This window comes from Paramisgurnus dabryanus, chromosome 5 (assembly GCF_030506205.2).
Source record: "Paramisgurnus dabryanus chromosome 5, PD_genome_1.1, whole genome shotgun sequence".
Taxonomy (NCBI): domain Eukaryota; kingdom Metazoa; phylum Chordata; class Actinopteri; order Cypriniformes; family Cobitidae; genus Paramisgurnus; species Paramisgurnus dabryanus.
In genome coordinates this window covers 30,711,881-30,731,647 of record NC_133341.1, presented here as the reverse complement: position 1 = coordinate 30,731,647, position 19,767 = coordinate 30,711,881, and the positions used below count along the sequence as shown (strand labels likewise).

The 19,767-nt window shown below is 41.8% G+C and overlaps 1 protein-coding gene across 2 annotated transcripts in view; it reads right to left on the bottom strand.

The window, feature by feature from the left end:
- Positions 1-1,072: 1,072 nt before the first annotated feature.
- The window catches only part of kat6a (K(lysine) acetyltransferase 6A), a 37,687-nt gene continuing 18,992 nt past the window's right edge, over positions 1,073-19,767 (bottom strand). For both annotated transcript variants that reach the window (XM_065250867.1, XM_065250868.2), the window contains exons 3-17: positions 19,606-19,714; positions 17,973-18,088; positions 17,011-17,092; positions 16,698-16,812; positions 16,258-16,610; positions 15,889-16,004; positions 12,670-12,785; positions 12,081-12,222; positions 9,399-9,560; positions 8,938-9,031; positions 8,589-8,820; positions 7,992-8,190; positions 7,207-7,902; positions 6,738-6,996; positions 1,073-6,541 (exon numbers count right to left, since the gene is read on the bottom strand). In XM_065250867.1, the coding sequence (XP_065106939.1) occupies positions 3,285-6,541; positions 6,738-6,996; positions 7,207-7,902; positions 7,992-8,190; positions 8,589-8,820; positions 8,938-9,031; positions 9,399-9,560; positions 12,081-12,222; positions 12,670-12,785; positions 15,889-16,004; positions 16,258-16,610; positions 16,698-16,812; positions 17,011-17,092; positions 17,973-18,088; positions 19,606-19,714 (6,048 nt within the window). In that variant the 3' untranslated portion in view covers positions 1,073-3,284. The remainder of the gene's footprint in view (positions 6,542-6,737; positions 6,997-7,206; positions 7,903-7,991; positions 8,191-8,588; positions 8,821-8,937; positions 9,032-9,398; positions 9,561-12,080; positions 12,223-12,669; positions 12,786-15,888; positions 16,005-16,257; positions 16,611-16,697; positions 16,813-17,010; positions 17,093-17,972; positions 18,089-19,605; positions 19,715-19,767) is intronic.

The window sequence follows — 19,767 nt, the reverse complement described above, 5'->3', positions numbered from 1 at the left end:
TCATTTGATAACGTCCAAGAAACGTCATCCTAGGTGTGTTCGACATCACGCGGCGCTGCGCAGGCCGATCGGTGTATTACATCAAAGTAATGCCAGGGCGCAGATTTCGAAGTGCTCTCGCGGTACTGTGATGTCATATGCTGATCGATCTGCGCAGCGGGAAGCAGAACACGCCTTGTTTGCTCTAGGTGGGTGGGTTGACCTCAAAAACAAAGAAATAATGCTAAACAAACTGTTCAGGCTCAGTCTTTTCAAACAGATATTGCTTTGGATATACAGCATTAACCTAAAAATTATACTTTTGGACAGTTATGCACAATAGTTCGTTTGCGTTTATTACATTTGTTAGCAGAGATCAGCTGTTTACATTTGATGGCATACTAGAATACTTACGTCACTTACGTCATTTGTCTAAAGATGTAAAAACTAATTTGACAAAAGCTTTAAAGGTAAAGTTAACAAGTAAACAAATACTGCTTGCTTTTAACCTAAATAAAGTCTCATTGTTAATGGTGTAATTTAGAGTTTAGACTAGGTATAAAATGAGAAAAAAGTTTTAAAAAACACATGGAGATTTTCGGTGCATCCAAACAGATGTTGCTTTTAAATTAAAATGCTACTGGTTTAAGGTAATGTATGAATAGTAATTTAGTTTTGGGGCTTTTTTGTGACTACATTATTGACTTTGAAAGACAATAACTCAAAATATAAATAATAATTTGACAGAAGCTTAAACGGTTAAGTTTGATTTGGGGGGTTGTCTTACGAAAATAGGAAAAAAGGTTTAAACACATACACATTTCAGACGTATCCAAACATATATTGCTAACAACCTAAACAAAACCTAAAATCTAACCTACCTAAATAAAGTTTTAGGCTTTTAGAATGAATCCACTATGGACAAGATATGTAATAAAAATAATTTTTTTAAGTGTGCTTTAAATATTAATTGTATTCAATAATCACATTATGTTGTACTAGATAAATACATACATCTTTATTTAGCACTGATCTTGGAAAATGTTACTAAAAATCACTTCATAAATGTTTCAAAAACACGATAACAAGTGAAATGGCTCAACATAATTTATTTTTGTTTCATGTTAAAATGTACAGAGTTCTTTGAAAGTACTTGCTAAGAAAAAAGAAAGAAACGAATAAATGGAAATACATACAGGGACAAAACAGAGAGGAGTGGAAGGTGGACGCTTGCGACCATCACCGAGCGCCCCAGCTTGGCTACCTCTCTTTCTCCAGCTACCAGGCTCTCTTTTAGCTTACAACTCACCATGTACAATTACAAAGGATACGAAAAGGTAAGCAATATAAACAGACAGAAATATACTGAGCTCATTTTTACATGCCTCGTAGATGTAAGGAAGTTGTCCTATACACACACAATAACCAAGAAAAACAAAAGAAAATAACGCTAAGTGACCTTTAGATATCTGTTTTTTCCTTTCGTTTTAAAATAGCATTAATATACTACACAAAGATAGAAAACTCTAGAGATGAGATGGAATGGAAAGGTTAAAGGCATCTTAAAGTCACTAAAAGTGAGTTGTATTTTTTTTAGTTTTGAATTTCTTAATAATATTACCCCAAGAGTTGAGCTAAAAAATATGCATTGATTTTTTTATCCTGAAACAGAAGTGAAAAAAATGACAGTACCAATATCCATGTCAGAATTTTTCCATTTTTTATATTTTAGAAAAAACATTTTCTCTACAATAAGTCTTCTAAATTCAAAAAGAGTCAGCTTGTGTCATAAAAGAAAGCTGCCCAGTCTGATAAAATTCAGAAAAACAAAAGCGCACAAATAATATATGAAACGCCAGGTCTTTGAGAAAGATTCCTCATATTGACTATGAATACTGGAACATTAAGAAATTCTCCGCTCGTTGTCCTAAAACAGTAACCATCTCAGGACATCATGCACTTTAACCTTTATCCGGAATATGAGTGTTCGTTTGTCCATGCGTGCATTGCAGACATGGATGTTCTTGTTTGTATAACTCTCTCGCGTGTGTTGTGTTGCTAACATCACAACTGTAAGATCAGCTGGAGTACGAGCGCTGCTTACTGGCTAGTTTAGGAGGCATCATTAACCCGCTGCCCACTGGATGGGCACAGTTACAATGCTAACAGTCATAGTTGCTGTTAGTGCACTATTTATTCCCTCGATTAGACCGCTGCGCCCTCTAGTGATATCCGTGGAGTGTTCGTGAAACTGTGTGGGATTTTACAGGTCTGTGAACCAGGTAGTACCAGAATATTTACATCAGTTAATTGAAATTCTGCTCGGTCCAGCCCATCATTTTTAAAATTTAGCTTGGTCTCATTATTAGACTACAAACAAAACCACCTTGTAACTTAATTTTGGGTTCTGTCCACTGTGAAGTTTGGATATACACCCCCCCTGTTCCATACTAGGAAGACACGGATTTACTGATACCTTGGACACCTTGCGTGTCTCAACAAGGATCCTATTTCAAGTGCCTCCGCATATGCTTTCATGTGGCTACAGAGCTCAGAGTGTGAGTGAATGTATTCGAGTAAGTGTGTAAGCGAGCGAGTGCGAGTCACTTTGTCCAGAACAGCCACACACACAAAGCATGAGAAGGTCAGACTGAAACACACCCATTTCAAAAGTCATCCAAATAACAAAAGAACATTAAAAAATAAAGTAAATAATAATAATATAATAAAAAAGAAAACAAAAATAGTCCATCTACAATTATTTTGTTTCTTTTTAGGTAAGGCTTCCTATGTCAATTGAACGATTGTGTGCATGATTCAATGTATATTCATTAACAATTTAAATGTATTTGTTTCTCAGTTTGAAAGATAAGGTCCACTTCCCCTGTAGCTGCTTTGATGCTTCATCACGGATGGAGTGGTGGACGCTTTGGAGGACCAACCCCTGTTGATACATCCACTGTAGACGGGGCCAATCTCTGGGAGCATGATACTAGCCACAAAAGGTCCATTAGATCATCTCCCGTGATCAGCCCAGATCATCTCTCATTATCTCCCCAGCTCAGTTAGCTTAGGCATTTGGGAAATGAACATAAAGGAACAGAGAGCTTGACGACAACATGTTTATAAAGTAGAAAGAAATTGTCGCAGTCTCTATGTCCTCTTCCTCCACCAAGCTCGCCTGTCTCTTAGCCTTTCGCCCTGACTTTGGAGGGTGGATACAAATGAATAAAGTACAGAGATGTAGAGTTCAGTGGAAACATCTCTCAGCTTTTTTCTCTCTCTCTCTGCTTGTTCTCTAGTGCTCATCTGCTCATGTAAGGCGACTGTTTGGGGACGCCAGCGTAGCTGTGGTGCGAGGGGCCCGTGTACATCATGTTACCATGGTGATTGGGCTGCATAGGCTGCTGCGGGTAGGCCTGCCCTCCCATCATGCCCATTTGCATCTGCATGGGGTACTGGGCCGGCTGGTTCATATAGGGTGAGTTACTGTGGTACCCACTGTTCATCATGGTCTGTGGCATGCGATAACCAGCTGACATGGCAGCATTGAGTGAATTCATGTTCATAGAGTTGTAAGCAGCAGGCGTGGGCATGAGGTTGGTCATCATGCCACGCTGCACTGCTAGAGTGCGTGGGGAACCTTGCATGGTCACGGCACCAGAGCTTCGACTGTACAATTGCTGCTGGTGAGGGGAGCCCACTTGAATTTGAGAGGCTTTGGACCGGATTGCAATTTGGCCTTTCACTGTGGCCATTTGGCCTTGCAACCGCTGTGTATGGGGTGGGGGAGGTAGTCCGATGTTAGGACCAGTCATGTTGCACTGAATCAAGGGAGAGCCAAGGTTCATAGAGCCAGAACTCAAATTGGGAGGTGGGGTCATAGTGGGCTGTGCCTGTGGCAAAGGTGGGTGTGGGGATGACGTAAGTTGTGCCAAGCCTGGGTTGGAGAGAGAAACACTTGTAGCATATGAGGTGACTGCCGCAGAATGAGAGTAAGACATGGCGTGAGGCTCCATAATGGTGTTAGTTAATTGCTGGAGTTTGGCCAAACTGAAAGTAGCAGAGGGCTGGCCGTAGCCACCTGCACCAAAGTCCTGGCCCATACGGTCATACAAACTCCGCCCACCACCGCCGCTACCTGCACTTTCAGGGATCTCCATGATCATTGGTGTGGAAGCAAAGCCATTTCCCATGCTACACTGGGAGAGGGCTTGTTGTTGAGGTGGAGGGGGTGGAGGAGCAGAGGGTGGAGGCTGCGGTTGGGGGTTTTGCTGTTGTTGAGGAGGCTGAGAGACCTTCTTCTGCTGTTGCTGGCTTGCGCTTGGTGGCCTTTCAATAGGGCACCCTTGTGGAGACTTAATACCACAACTTGGGGTATTGGCAGAAGAGGGAGGGGGTGGGGGCGGAGGTTGTGGGACGCCATTACCACCGTTAGAACCAGGTCCATTGGTAGGCCCAGAACCTGCTTGCTGGATAAGGCTACAGCTTCCCATGCCGATCTGAGAGCCAACAACTGTGTTTGACGATGTCATTCCAGGAGTTGAGACAAATGAGCAACTGTTGCCTTGTGAAGCTGATGATGACGGTGTGGCTGAAGTAGAGGATGAAGACGATGAAGCAGAGGAAGCAGCCACTGCTGCTGCTGCAGCAGCTGCAGACATGCCACCTCCACTACTTCCATTTCCTCCTCCGTTACCTCCACCACCCATAGTTGAGTCATAGCTGCTTGGATTGTCATAGTTTTCTGTAGTGCTTTCAATGCTGCCTAAGTCACTAAAGCCACTGTCCACCACCTGCTGTGAATGATCAGAAACCGATGGCACGTCCATCATGGGGGAGGTCTCCATGTTTTGCAGTGAGGGAGCTGACAGTGAGCTGGGATGCTCTGGTGTTATCTGAGTATACCCTCCACCTGTGCTCCCTGCAGTTCCCGTGGGCACTCCTGGTCCAGTCTCCATAGGACCAGGAGCCATTCCAGGGCTGTTGACTGAGCGCACAGACTGATTTGGTAATGTGGGCATTGGTGGGTTGGGCATTGGACTATGCTGGGAGGCTCCACACTCTTCTACCAGGGCTAGGGTTTCCTCCTCTCCTTCACCATGACTATAGCTTTGAAGGGTACGACATGCAGCTAGTGTCTCCTCACAGTCCTGGTAAGCTCCATGGGACTCTGCCTCCTCCTCTTGGGCCTCACCCTGTGTAAGTGACTGAACAGCCTGAACGGTTTCCAGATCCAGCTCACTACTGTGGTGATGTGTGTGTTGGTGGTGACTAAGGTCATCTTTAAAATCAGGGTGTTGATGTGAGTGTTCGGTTCCCATCAAGAGCACGGCCTTATCCTCAACATTTAGAGGTTGCATGTCCATTGGCTCTGAAGGGACAGTGATGGCAGTTACAGTCTCTACGGCTGCAGCAGCTGCTGCAGATTCCTCCTGTTCACGTCGTCGCCGTTCATCCTGAGTATCTACAGAGCTAGTCTTCACCTCCTGTACCTCCTCTGCATCCTCTTCCTCGTCCTCCCCCTCTTCCTGTTTGTTGACAAAATCCCGTTCCACATTCTCCTGCATTCCTAAAAAACCTTCACTGCTCTGTGGTTCTTCTTTCACAGGGGGAGAGTGTACAGGCGATGATGGTTCCTCCTCTTCCTCATCCTCTTGCTCCTCCTCCTCATCATCAGACTCTTGCCCCTTTCTCCTCTTAGTGCAACTGCCACTGTCACTTTTCTCTTCAAGACGCCCATCCCCTTCATCATCGGCATCGTGATCATCACTGCGCCTGCTTCCTGAGCCTGGTGTTGTTGCTGTTCTCCGACTAGCCCTGTTATTACAACCTTCATCATCCCGCTCTTCATCCTCCTCTGCATCTGCCATGTCTGTGGTAGCTCTTGCAGGAGGGACCCTTGTGCTGGAAGACTGGGACATGGTGATAGAAGGTGGGCGGCTAGTCTTCTCCACTGCCCATGGTTGGTCTTCATCCTCGTCTTCCTCTTCTGGCTCAGACAAAGGGGGAGGTTTGGTTACAGGAGGAGGGAGGTTGGCATTTTTTGGAGGTCGGCCTCGCCTTTTGGGTTTTAATGGTTCTCTAAATCTCTGAAGGAAATCATCGTCCTCTTCTGAGTCTTTCTGCTTCTCAGGGTTAAAGTCAGATGTAAGGGCCCTTGATATCTTTTTGCAGGCCCTGTCCTCTAGTGTTGAATTATCTAACTGCTGCTGAGCTAATCTGCTTTGCTCAAATTCCTGTTTTGCTGCTTCCTCTTGGGCACGCTGCAGGTAATAGCTGCGAGGCTTTCTGCCAGGCTTCATTTTGATCTTTGGGGGTGGTGGGTTCTCCGAGGATGGAACTGCCAGACTGGAGTCAGCTGCCGGATTGGCTCCACTACCAGGTTTCCTTCCTGGTTGCTGCTTCCAATGGAGTGGTTTGCGACTCTTGCCCTTAGGCCAACCTTTCTTTTTCTTTATTGGGACCTCAGGCATGTCAGCTGTTGTTCCTGTTCTTTGCGTGGTCTCTGAAGGTTCAGGTCTTCTTAATCCAGCAACTGGCTTTAACACAGGAGTGGGATCTGGACAAAAATAAAAGCAAACCCTTCTATAAGATTTTTTTTTTAAATTGCATGGAAAATCAACATCACACCAAATACTCAAATACCAAGTACAAACTAAAATGCTCTGTGTGACTATAATAAAAATGTAAAATTTAAGCCACTATTTTTAGTAAGCTGAAAAGAATCTAATGCCAAAATCTTTAGTCTCACTAACCATCATCTTCAGATTCAGTAAGATTGGCTCCACTGATGCTCTTAGGGGTAGGGCCCATGTGTTTGCGGGCTGCTGTGTAACGACGAAGAGGGTTGCCAAATGGAGTTTCTTCCACTAGTCTGGGCATGGGCCTTTCGGAATCTGAATCCACAAATGACTCATCCAGAACTTCAGTGGTCTCTGAAATGGTCTCCGTCACTACACTGCTGTGGTGATGGCCGTGCTGACGTGCACGTCGCTTCCGTAAAGACTTCTGAGACTACAGGAGCAGAATAACAAAGACAATTCAGGAATTAAGAGTAATCAACATCATCTTTTTTTCCAAAAACCCTTTAGTCCTCACCAGCTCTTGTATACGCAGTAGTATCCCCGTAAACAGTACTTCATAGATTTGATTAATTATATATACTTTAAATGAAAGAATTGTATATATATATAAAACATGTACTTATTACTAAACAGCACATACCTTGCATTTAAGCCCTAGTGTAGGCTTGGTGAGGACAGGTGGGGAACGAGTCCTTAACTCATCTTCATCATCATCATCATCTTCCTCTTCATCTTCGTCTTCACTGCTCTCACTGAAAAACTGTTGTCGGACTGGTGCGGGATCACTCAGTCTTGCGGAGTGCGGCAACGATGGCAGACCATCTCCAGGCTCCTCACTGAGTCTGCGTTTTGGGCCACGCTTCTTACGTGGAGGTCGACCTCTGCTGCGAGGAGGTGGTACAACAGGATGCCTTAAAGTTTCCATGGGAAGTGTTGATGTGGAGTCAGGCTCATCTTCTAAGGTCAAGTGTGATGACGTTGTTGTCACTTTATTAATGCCAGTTCTTTCATCATCACCATCATCATCATCATCATCATCGTCGTCTTCATCTTCTGGTGGCCTTACTTTGCGGGGTCGACCTGGCCCTGGACGTGGTCTATCCTTTACCTTGCCCCATAGCCAGTTTTTGGGAGGACGTCCAGGTCTCCTGCGCTCTCCGTTAGCTGGCAGAAAAACCGAAGGACGTTCAGGACTAACAACACTGTTGCAAACAGAGGATGATTGGGGAGAGCTTTGGCTTTTATGGAACGAAGGAAAGCTTTTTTTCTCATCCTCCTCCTTTTCCATCTTTTGCACATGCCAAGGGTGTGGGGAACTTTTGTGGCTTGGTTTGATCTAAATTAAAGCAAGTTGCAGAATTTACTCAACTTATAAATGTTCATAACATAGTATATTTCATGTACTAAACCTTGAGTTGAAAATACCTCTTTGATTTCCCCCTCTTCTTCCTCTTCCTCCTCCTCCTCTTCCTCCTCATCTTCTTCTCCCTCAGAAACCACTGTGTTGGTGACAATAACTGGCGTCCATCGTAAGCAATCAGGATCGACTTCAAGTTGCCGAGGTTTGGCTTTCAGTCGGGCCATATGATTGGACACCAGCTTCTCCCTGCGCAGAACCACCAGCCTGTATAAAAAAAAAGGATTATTATTCTGGGATAATACTGACATGCTACCCTGATATAGCTGAAAGATTCCTTATGTTGCAGCATTCTAAGACACTAAAGACCAAGCCAAGTGCACATTTTGTAATGTAAACAGCGTTTAAGAGTCAAACGTGAGTTACAGTCAACGTGTTTGACATTACTCACAGCAGGGCTGGCCGATACCTATACATAACCTAACTTGTGTTGATTTGCAAAAGCATATTAAAAGCATGTCTGCATGAAACTGATTGCTTAAGAAACAGTATGCGTTCTCTGGGCCTATTTATTGAGGCAATGTACAACAACTAATTTAAGATGAGGGTATTTAAATTTTTTTATTTTACATTATATGTGTGCATTGTATTGTGTTTTTCCTCACCGGTCCCCTTTCTGTTGCAGCATGTTTAGATGAAGTAGGGTGGCTGTGATATCTTGAGGGCAAATGCCAGTGATTTTGCTGAGTCTACGGATGGTGAGCTGTCGGTCTCTAATGTCATGCATGCACTCCAGCACCACACTACGCCAGTATGCCATGTAGGACAGTCGGCCAAGGTCCGACAATGGTTTCTCCGGTGAGCCTGGCTGGCCTTCCCTCTTTGACAGCAGATAACCTGCAGAGAACCATACAATTTATTCTATTAACACTATCTAAAAAAAACATAATGCCAAGATTTAAAAAAAGGGGCACAAATTGACAGAACAGAAGAGCAATAACGCAAAGTGCTTACTGAAGTCAATAAGGAATCGGCCATAGCCCCTGCGCTGATATTGTGGAAGAATCATGATGCAGGAAACGTTATATTTCTGTTGACAATGTTTCTCCTACAAAAAAGCAGCACAGAAATATATTTTTTAAAATATTAAGTGTTTTTCAAAATGTGAAATTCTTTTGCTATGTTTTAGTTAAAGCTTAAGAACTACAGTCACAGTTTCTTTAGATCTCAAGTCTTTTTCGAGAGATAACGAAGTGCATCCTCAACATCAATAAACTGTTTACAGCGCACCCTATGATTAATCTTACAGAATTTGTACCTTTGCATACTTTAAAAAGGTTACATTTCGCTCAATATGGCGAAAAATGATACGACTGACTCAGCAATTGGTTGAACTATCAAAGCTCCCCAAAGCATCCGAGTTCAGTGGATGTAAAAGTAATTTAATACACTCTAAAAAATTATATTTTGCTCACCTTTGAAAAGTATCCCACAAGATGGCAGCCCTTACTGTCATTCTGTGTGAGCACATAGAAAAGAAAGGGCTCCACATCGTAGTACAACGTTTTATGGTCCAAGAAAAGCTTGGCCAGCAGGCACAGATTCTGACAGTATATTGTGCTGACATTTCCATCGACCTGGAAGGAAGAAAATAAATGTTTTCACACTGTGACTTGAATAACACCACTTCCTATTTATTACAAACCAATTTTTGTCCAAACCAGAGGTAGCATTAAAAAAGAATAACTTTTCCAAACGGGAAACCTGTTGTTTACAAACGGGTATCTATTTCTGTTGTGTTCACATTGGAAGTTTCAACTACGGTGGGTTTGTTCACCTCTTTACAGTCATTTTAAACATGTTTTAACTAGCAATGATTTGGTCATATAACACAAAAAAAAATCACTTTTAGCATGGACAACTTGTCAAATTAAGCACTATTCGGACGGGATTAGTTTTCCAAACAACGTTTGAGTTTCAAAGTGTCCCCCAGGATGTCTGTGATTTTATGTACCGATTCGGACGGGATTAAAATGATGCAAGCTATTCCAGAGATGGGAGTGTTTGTTTCATGCATTTGGGCGTTCCAGAAGAGCACGTGCTCTGTATACGCGTGTTTGTAATGTTTAATATTTTGCTTTACATGTTCTGTCATAATTTTACATTTAATTTAATCATTTAATTTTAACAAATCAAAATAAAATATACAAATCCTACTAAATTAACGTTAGCCTATACGTGTTTTATATAACTGTCTGCTTATAATAAACCCAAAGAAATAAAGAAATAATGATTAATAACAATTTATTATCTTTATTAATTAACATTACCATTACGGAGTTGAACAACATTGAACGGAGTTTCTTATAACGTTACTGATATTACAGTGGCCAGTCTTAACAGTGTTTGATATTCAGCTCGTCTTGATTTAATTATTTTATTTTGCAGAATGCGAAAAAACATCCATATCTGAATGAAGAGGACTCAGGAAATACAATAAACACGCATTAGTTAGACCTTACGGCAGTTCACGTTGGCCAAAACACGAAATGAACCGCGTTTTCAAAAGATATTGCGGGCAAACACAGACATTTGCATCCGGACAGGATAAAATTTCTCAGAGGACCTCTGAGTTCGGCGAAAAACAGTAGGTAAATTGCTCTGGAATTCTTACGGAGGTCGTCAGAGAAAAACACAGACATGGCCGATTTGGACGGGATTAAAAACACAGAGGACCCCTGAGAAGCACGATTTTCTCAGAGGTCCCCCTGTAAAACTAATCCCGTCCGAATAGGGCTATAAAATTAGACCAAGTTAAGAAAACAAACAATTCGCTAACAAAGTTCCGATCAGGATTTATGCAGTGGATACAGAGTACCAATTTGTTGTCTTTGTGATCGCCAATACCAATGCCCGATACTGATTCTTAAAGCTGATATGCAAGCTCTTTGATGACTGTAACTTTTAACTTTTTTCTCTATAAAATAATATCACATATGTTGCCTTTGTTATATTACTTGCGGTAATTAGGTATATTATTGTTTTAATAGAGAAAAAAGAAAATTTTTATATGGCTTTAAAAAGGCTTACACTGTTAAAAGTAATAAAAATAAAACACTTCACAGTCTTTACTGTATGAATTAAATATATACGCAGTTCTTAAGTGAAGAGCAGAGAGTTATTTTATTTTATTACACATATCTCTGGAAAGGCAAAGAAAGAAATCCAAATCTGCACAGGTTGTTCGCACTGCGTATAAATGGTCTCTATTTGCAAACGCATTCAGGAGCCCTAAGATGACAAAAGTAAACAAAGATCGTTTCATGAGATCGTCAAATTTAGCGAGTACCAATCAAGTCATTTAATGATGTTATCGGCAGGCAATCGATCGGAGCATCCCTACTAATAATGCATTTAAGGTATGCATTTACCAGTCTGTGTGTTATCTACAAAAAGGCAAATCCGTATAATACATCAAGTTTACTAAACATCAAAATCAACCCAGCGGATACTGGCTTGAAACGTGCTCCACAGGAACAAAGGCTGTGATAAATGACACTCCTGTTTTCCTGTCGGCAGACTGCCAGCCATGTTAGCTTTTAGCAGTGCGGCTGCCACAGGTATCCTGCTGAGTAAGAACCAGACCAGGAGCGGCATTAAAACCAACCTGCCAAGCAGGAAAGCAAGCAGTAACATGCCCTACAAATCCTAAGCGGTGTTAACCATTGTTCAACATGCATAAACCTGGTCGATTCTGGTGGCATCCTGACCACACAGACATAGATCAAGTTATATTTACACGTAAATGTTCCTTTATAAAAACACTAAGGTTGTAGTAAATCACCGTAGTGATTCTAAAACAATAGGAGGTTACCGTTACTCATTTATTACCCCGCTGTGCAAAGTCATTACGACACCTCGCGAGTGCAGGATGTGGGTGGATCTTATTGGCAGTGGGAGTATGCTGATTTTAGTGTGAATGAAATTTCCTTTGCTGGCTCAGTGCATACATGAACACAACTGCGGTGCATTGCAATACTGTAGACAAGCGCATAAAAGAGATACCAGTCATGTGAGAAAAACCAAAAAGAGTGCATGGGAGCGCGTGTGTGTGTGAATTTGTGGTTTTCATCTGGGTGAAGATTTCTTTCCCTCACCTCAAACACGGACACGTCGTCCTTCCTGTAGATCTCGTTGGCAGGCGGGTGGAACCACTTGCACTTTCGCATGTGCTGGTAGAGAATGCCACGGCTCTTCATGTAGCGCAGACAGAACTCACACAGGTAGAGCTTAGGGAGCCTGTAACACCAAAATATGTTTATTAGCATTCAAGGCCTGCAAATCCCAGCAGATACAAGAATGTTTGCTGTACTGTACACCATGAGTTTATAAAAATGTAGCTTAAATGCATGAAATTAATAAACGGTGCCAATAAGTCAGCAGGAGGCTTGGACCCCGGAAATGGCATTTCTTGCATTACAAGTTGATCAGAATTTGATAACTAAAATTTAAAGCAACAAAAAAAAAAAACATTCCCTGACTTGGTCAAAAAAATCCCTAACTTTCAATGTCTTGAAAAGACCTTTTAAAATTCCATGATATTCCAGAAATTCCATGACCCGTGTTAACCCTGCATATCAGATTTGGGGGTGACAGTGTGAGCTTTGGATGAAAACATTTCTTTGAACTTGAAAAGAAAAATATAAAAATTGTGTGTACATTTTGGTAGCAAATGTTGTTGGTTACCTGCTGTACTCCTGTGGATATGGAGAAGAGTACCACGTCTGTATTTCATACTTCCCAAACTCTATGACTGATGGACAGCGCATCTGAGGGTCAGGTGGTCCAGTCACGCCAACTTTCTGTAAGAGTTCAAGTTCAAGAGAGAAATTACAAATGAGAGAAATGCAAAGAAAGTAAACATTACAATTTCGAGTTTTAATAGGCAACGGGTTCTTTAGCCTTCTGACACATAATTTAAGCCAAACCGCTCTGGGCTCTTTTATTTTAATATTCATGAACACAGCTTTACACAAACACACACACAAAGATAACACTTCTCTCAAACAAATCATTCGCTGTGTGTATTCTATATGCAAAATAGACATATAATGAAATCTGACTTATTCCGTGTTTAAGCGCTATAATTAATTGCTGATGCTTCTATCAGTCTAGAAAATGTAAAAAAAAGATCAACCCAGTAACTTAGTTTTGGTAAACCATTCTCTGCAAGCATGTGAAAAAATAGGTCATTGAAAGTTGGCTCCCCTTGATGTCTGAAGGGCATAATACCACCCCTTAATATGCACTATCCAACTACGGCACTGCCACTTAGGGGCTGTTTACACTTGGTATTAAGATGTGTTTTCATCGATCGGATCACAAGTGGACGAGAGAGACACATTACGTTTACACCTGGTATTTAAATCTGTCTCTTTTGTCCACTTTCGACTGCTTCTGTCCTGAATACTGTGTACAGGGGGTGGTCTGAGAGACAGTGGGCGAGCGGGAGTAACTATGAGTTTATATGGACACAAACTAATATTATGTCGGAGTCCACTGCTTGTTTAGCAAGTAAACATGCTGCACAGAGTTTTGTACGTGTATATGTTAGAGCACAATTGATGAAATAGGATCACGCAACTTTCACACGCTTTCAAAATGAAACTGCGGAGATCAGACGCTTTAGTTTTATCAATGAAAGGCTAAAGATAGTGCTGTTACAGTGTTTTCGCGCCAGAAGTCAAGAAAAGACGTAAAACTTGTGTTTAGTACCTCAGATTATATAAATGGGCGGAGAGAAGGCGGTCACGTGGGGCTGTTCGAACACATTCAACCACATTTGCGTTTACACTACAAAAGCAATCCGATTGAAAGGGGTTTCGACTACCTCTGAATGTGGTTGAAAGTGGTCGAAAGTGGATGAGCTCAAAATGTTTTAAACAACGTTTACACCTGGCATTAACGCCATCCACTTGTGATCCGATCGATGAAAACGCATGTTAATGCCAAGTGTAAACAGGCTCTTAGTGCAGAGATCAGCTCATTTGCATTTAACTTTCGCCGCCATTGACTAGATAACTCGTCAATTAAGAGAAAACGCTTCCCTGCCAATGATGAGAATTTTCGGCTTTCCGCAATAACGCTATTATCCACTAGGCGCACTTCCGCAACTTATACAACCCGGAAGTAGCACCTCACTTGAAAGAAACAGAACTCTGTGTATATTTTTATGATCGGTCTGAATATGATCTCTATCAAAAGTCTTTCACAAAAATTTTATTATCTCAGCTTTTTGCTCAAAATTGGGTGTTTTTGAAGAAACCTACCCATATTTGAGAGGTGATAAAAGAGAACTAATGAAGGTAGGATGAAACATTTTTTTTTTCTGAAAGCAAAGGGTCTGTTCTTTCATTTGACATATTGTTTGTTTATATATTTAAAGAAGAACATCTAGAAGGCATTAAACTTTTGTGAAAATCATGAAAATGCTGGCGCTGGCTGGCAACTTTTTTTTTAAACGCTGGTGGGGAAAGAGATAAAAGGACACAACCAAAAACACCACAATTTCCTCCAAAGTGGCAATTTTAACATGCTCTTATAAATGATCTGTATAGTATTTTGAGCTAGAACTTCACATATATACTCTAGGGCAGTGGATCTCAAACTTTTTCCGTGTGCGGCCCCACTTGTGTTAAGTGAATTTCTTTGCAGCCCCCCCCCCCCCCCAAAGAAAATGTATGACAAAAAACAGTTCTAAAATGTTACATTTTAATTAAACAAAACATATTGAGTTATACAAAGTAGTGCTGTTGGTTAGTAGCCTTATTTTCTTTTGTTTGATTAGACAGAATTCATGATAAATGAATGTATTTTATAAAATGTCATAAAACTGGGGCCCCCCTGGCACCATCTCACGGCCCCCAGTTTGAGAACCACTGCTCTAGGGACACCAAAGATTTATTTGACTTATCTTAAACAAGTCTTATGAAATGTCCCCTTAAAAATGTCTCATGTTTTACAAAACAAAAAAACATGTATGCTTTGTAATTTGCATCTTCAAGAACATTCACAGTATATTTCTTGAGTGCATGTGCATGTGCACATACAAACACTTACATTCCGACTCATTACAGTTAATTTGCATCAAACCTGTTTCAAGACCCGAGATGTGTGTTTGTTGTGATAGCACTAATAACATAACCCGTTTAATTTGCAATAATAGCACTGAGACTAACACTCAGGGATTTGCATCACATTAAAAAAAACTTAAAGCATGCCAGCAAATCCCTGATACTTATGCACTCTAACTGAACATATCTCTGATGTGCAATGCTAAAGCCTCGATAGCACGGTCACAATTATCTTTATAAAAATGTCCATGTTATATCTACTTATTTTTAACATAAACATCTTTAAGCTCTTTTGTGTATGCCTTCCGGTGAGCCACTAACTTGTCACCAAGCTTAACACAACGTTAACAACACATATAAAAAGTACCAACTACAATCCAGCAGCGGACTCAGGGAATCTATCTATCCTTATCTTTGAAAATACCTTGCAAACTAGCTTTTATTCAGCTTTGATGCCAAGTACAGGTGTCTTTCTCTGGGTTAGAAAGTGTTTTTCTTAGGCTGATGGCCTGAGGCTGTTTGAGAGCGAATGCTTGTGCAGAAAGCCTGAACACACAGACCAATCAGCGAGTATGTATATATGCGTTTGTGTCACTGTGAGAAGCAAGATAATAGAAACTCAAATTCTCACATTACACTCTGCCAAAAAAATAAATCCTTTCACCCTCCTGACTAATATAGTGAAAGCCTGCAATTGCAAACAAACAATGCATATACCTACAAAACCAAATCTGGTTTATTGACAAAAGGATTTGGTTTGCTTTCAATTCAACAGACGATCTCTTCCTCAATCCTGCCACACCTCTAATGATGGGTCGATCTATTTCTGTACCTGTAGTGCAAGTTCCTGTATGCGTCTGAAGAGCTCAACGTCTTGCTCGGTTAGGTTCTCGTGTCCTGGAAGCTTGTCTTCATCCTCCCGCCATCCGTCTCCACACTCCTGATTGTCTGTGATGCAAAAAGACAAGTCACTTAAAACAGTCAAAGTGAATAAAATACAAGCAGATCACCAACTGAAGCTCTATGCAATAACATTTATTTTCACACATTTATGCATTGTTTTAATCAAGGACAATTTGCCAATACGAATCATTTTTTGGTTTAAAAGAACATTTCTGTAGCATCCAGCAGAGATATTCAAAATATCTCCTTAGATTGGGACAAAAATCCCCTGAAGGTGTAGTTTATGACCCATCGTCACCTGTCGTGTCATCCTGCTCGCCCATGCGTTTGCTTTTCTTGCGGATACGGTATTGCTGGGAATAGTCCACAACCTCTGTGCGGGCTTTTCGTCCATCCGGGGATGGCGTGAAGAACTTACTGAGGGCGTCGATCAGACCCTTTGTCTTTTTGTTAAAGCGCAGGCCGCCCTGTGCAGAATCGTCGTCGTGGAGGGAGAAGAGCATGCGGTCGTCACCGGGGTAACCTTCGCACGAAGAGCTCGAGGAAGAGTGTGGAGAGGAAGACCCTTGCGAGCACTGGTCCAAACCTCCGGCACCCCGCCGCCTTCTGCCCCGCCCACCACCTCGAAGCTTTTTAAATGGACGACCCGGTCTGAGGACAGGAGAGCATGCAATAGTTGTAATAATCTGTTTAGACAATTTATCCTTTTTAGTGGTTGTGAAAAAAGGTTTTACATACCTGCCCTTCGGCCGCCCGAGTGGTGCATTGTATCGCCGTTTGATTTGTGCTGCTTTTTCATGTAAGAGCTTTCTTCCCTTTTTCCTCGGCCGACAGATCTGACAGATCCACATGCCTGCAGAGAAGAAGTCAGAAATTGTTAGACTATCAAAATAATTAATTATTACAGAAAGCAGCTCCTTCACATAAAAATACTGCAAGAAGAAAAGGGTCCAAATATTGTGCAAAAAGTGAACAGTATATCTATTACTTTGTGATATTTTTGCAATTACTTTTTTGGTGCTCACTGTTTTCGAGTGTCTGGACAACTCACCTTTTGGCATTCGCATGAGTGGAGGGTCACAACACTCCATGTGAAAACCTCGATCACATGAGTCACAAAACAACATGTTCTCCTGTAAAACACAAAAACCATACACAGAAGTCAACACTTGGCACTTTCAAAGCACAAAGTACCCAAATCATTTTTTTTTAAATTTTATTAAACAAAACATTAAATTATACAATGTAGTGGTTTTGGTTATTAGGCTTTTTTCTGAGGTTTAATTACACAGAATTCATGATAAATTAATGTATTTTATAAAATGTCAAAACTTTGCCCCCGCCCCGGCATCATCTTGGGGCCCCCAGTTTGAGAACCACTGACATAAGGAACATAAGGTAGGTGACAATAACCATACCAAGTTCATATTCACACACTATCTATCCAAAATAGTATGCAAATTAATGCATCTCAAATCATAGACCATGAAAATAGCAAGCCAAAGAATTTTCAGTTACTCTTGCTTACAACCAATTTATTTTAAAAGGGAAGCAAACCGAAATTTTAGGCCAATTTAAAACGTCTTTAGCTAGAAGGTTTGTCGTGCAATTCACATTACAGCAACCTTTTTGTGAGCAAGGGCTAACACAAGTGTTTAAAAAAATCTGGAAGGTTACTTTTTTGATATAGTCTACTCAAAACTTTTTTGTTTTACTTGTTGATTTTATTTTACTTGTTGATATGTTTTATCGTTGTTTAAAATGTTAACATACTCAAAAGAAGCCAAGCTAATATAAAAATATGTAATAAATAAATATTAAAATTGGGGCTATTAGTAGAATGTGCTTTGGCAGGCAACTCCGTGCGGGCAAACCTGGTGCCCTCGGGCACCACGTTGGAGACCCCTGCATTACAGCATACTCAAAGGCATCATGTTAAATGAGTACAGTAAGTTTATGATTTGAGATGCAGCCTAAATGATGATGAGGCTGCAGTGACAGAAAAAGACCTACAGCATTTTTCCCTTGGTCCTGACAGTTGCTGCAGGTCTTGCACTCGATGCACTGCCACCACAGAGCTTTGACCCTTACTGCGAGCTCTGGAGAAAACTTCAGACAGGACGGGTGACCTAAAAAGACAAAGTAAGAGTGAATAAGACATGCTGATATGGAGATACACAGTGGCAATCAATGTCATACAATAGCAGTGTTTGCACTATTGGGCCACAAGTGGGCGTGCCAGGGCCTTGTGCCTTTTGCACTGTTATATCTGGTGCTTGATTGTGCCTCACTGGGGCTTCCTTGGGGCCAAAGGGCAAGGCTTTACTGGCTGGCCAAATACTTTGGGCCAATGGTACCATTTTCACATGCAAACATGCGCCACGTTTCTTTCTATTGTGTTTGTTGTATGATGATGCGATAAAACTCCTGTCAGGTTTAAGTGACTTCCTCCTCATGCTGAAACGGGCAGGATTGCGTGAACTTGTGAGATCTAGTTAGGGCGGGGTTTATGGAAGCGTGGCCACACTACAGGCCTGACGATTGAAACTAGAGGTCTTCACGAATCCACTTGGATCCAAAAAAAACGAGGTCCGATCGGGTCTAAACGTTTTATGTGTGCCTCGGATACGGGTCGGGTATAATATTACTGGTGTTGGATAATTGAAAATGAATGTGTTTTGCCGAACGGACCAGAGAAAACCAGAACCATCTTGTGTGTCCGCATCGAGTCCTTTTCCAACCCCTCATCTGTTTACCAACAGCGCTTGCCACATCGTGTGAGTGGCAGTACATTTTTTTTCGTTGAGCAAGACTTCAATCAATTTTGAATGCACATTTTAGCGGTTACCACGGTATTGTCTTAGATAACAAATGAAGCAGCGAGTAAAAATGATTGCGAGGCCACCAGGGTTTATGTGACTGGTGGGTGTGGGGCTCCAGACTGACTGCAGTTTACAGTCGGCTTTAAAAAAAATTGCTTACTAGGTCGGGTCAGAATCGGGTTTGTCTCGGGTCTGGTCTTTCTAAAAAAAAAACTATTTATGCACGCCTGGTTTGGGAAAAGAGTGATTCGGGTCATTTCGGTTCGGTACATATCCTTGGACCCGAGAAGACCTAGGCTGTTTCTTAATTCCAAGAAAGCAAGGACTTGCGTTCTCATGTAGATCGGTCTTGCCAGGCGACCTTGGAAGAACAGACTCGTCACGAGAACACAGAATGCACTTGTGAGAATTGAGAGTGTGCGATCTTCTTGTTGGTCACCTGACCTCCGCCATCGTTTTGCTGCAATGACTTCTGGGGCATAAAGCGATTTCAGGGTGCAAGTCTGCACTTGATGCATCCTCGATATCACATCTGGTTATTTTCATGCGTCCTCTGACTTGTGTTCTTGAGAATTTAAATTTAACTTTGACGGTTAATGATGATGTAGAGCGAGAACACAATGACGCAAGATCGCTGAAGAAGATCGCATGTTGAGAAACAACCCTAGTTCAAACATGTCTTGATTTTGGCCTCGCAGCTGGAGACTGAAGGCTATTGGCCTCGTGAGGCCCATTTGAAGCCCTGGCTCGCACTGGCCCAACAGATGCAATAGCGGCTAATGGGTCTTGGTTGTGGATAGGTGAACTTTGACACCGTTCCTTACCGCTGTTGCCACAGTCTGCGCAGGAGATGAGGTCTTCTGGCATCTTGTCGCGGTTTTGTTCCTTGGTCCCCAAACAGAAGCTACAGATAGGTATGGGCTCTGCCACAGGCTGAAAGAGATAAAGAAAAACAGAGAAAGAGCGAATTAGACACTTAATGTCTG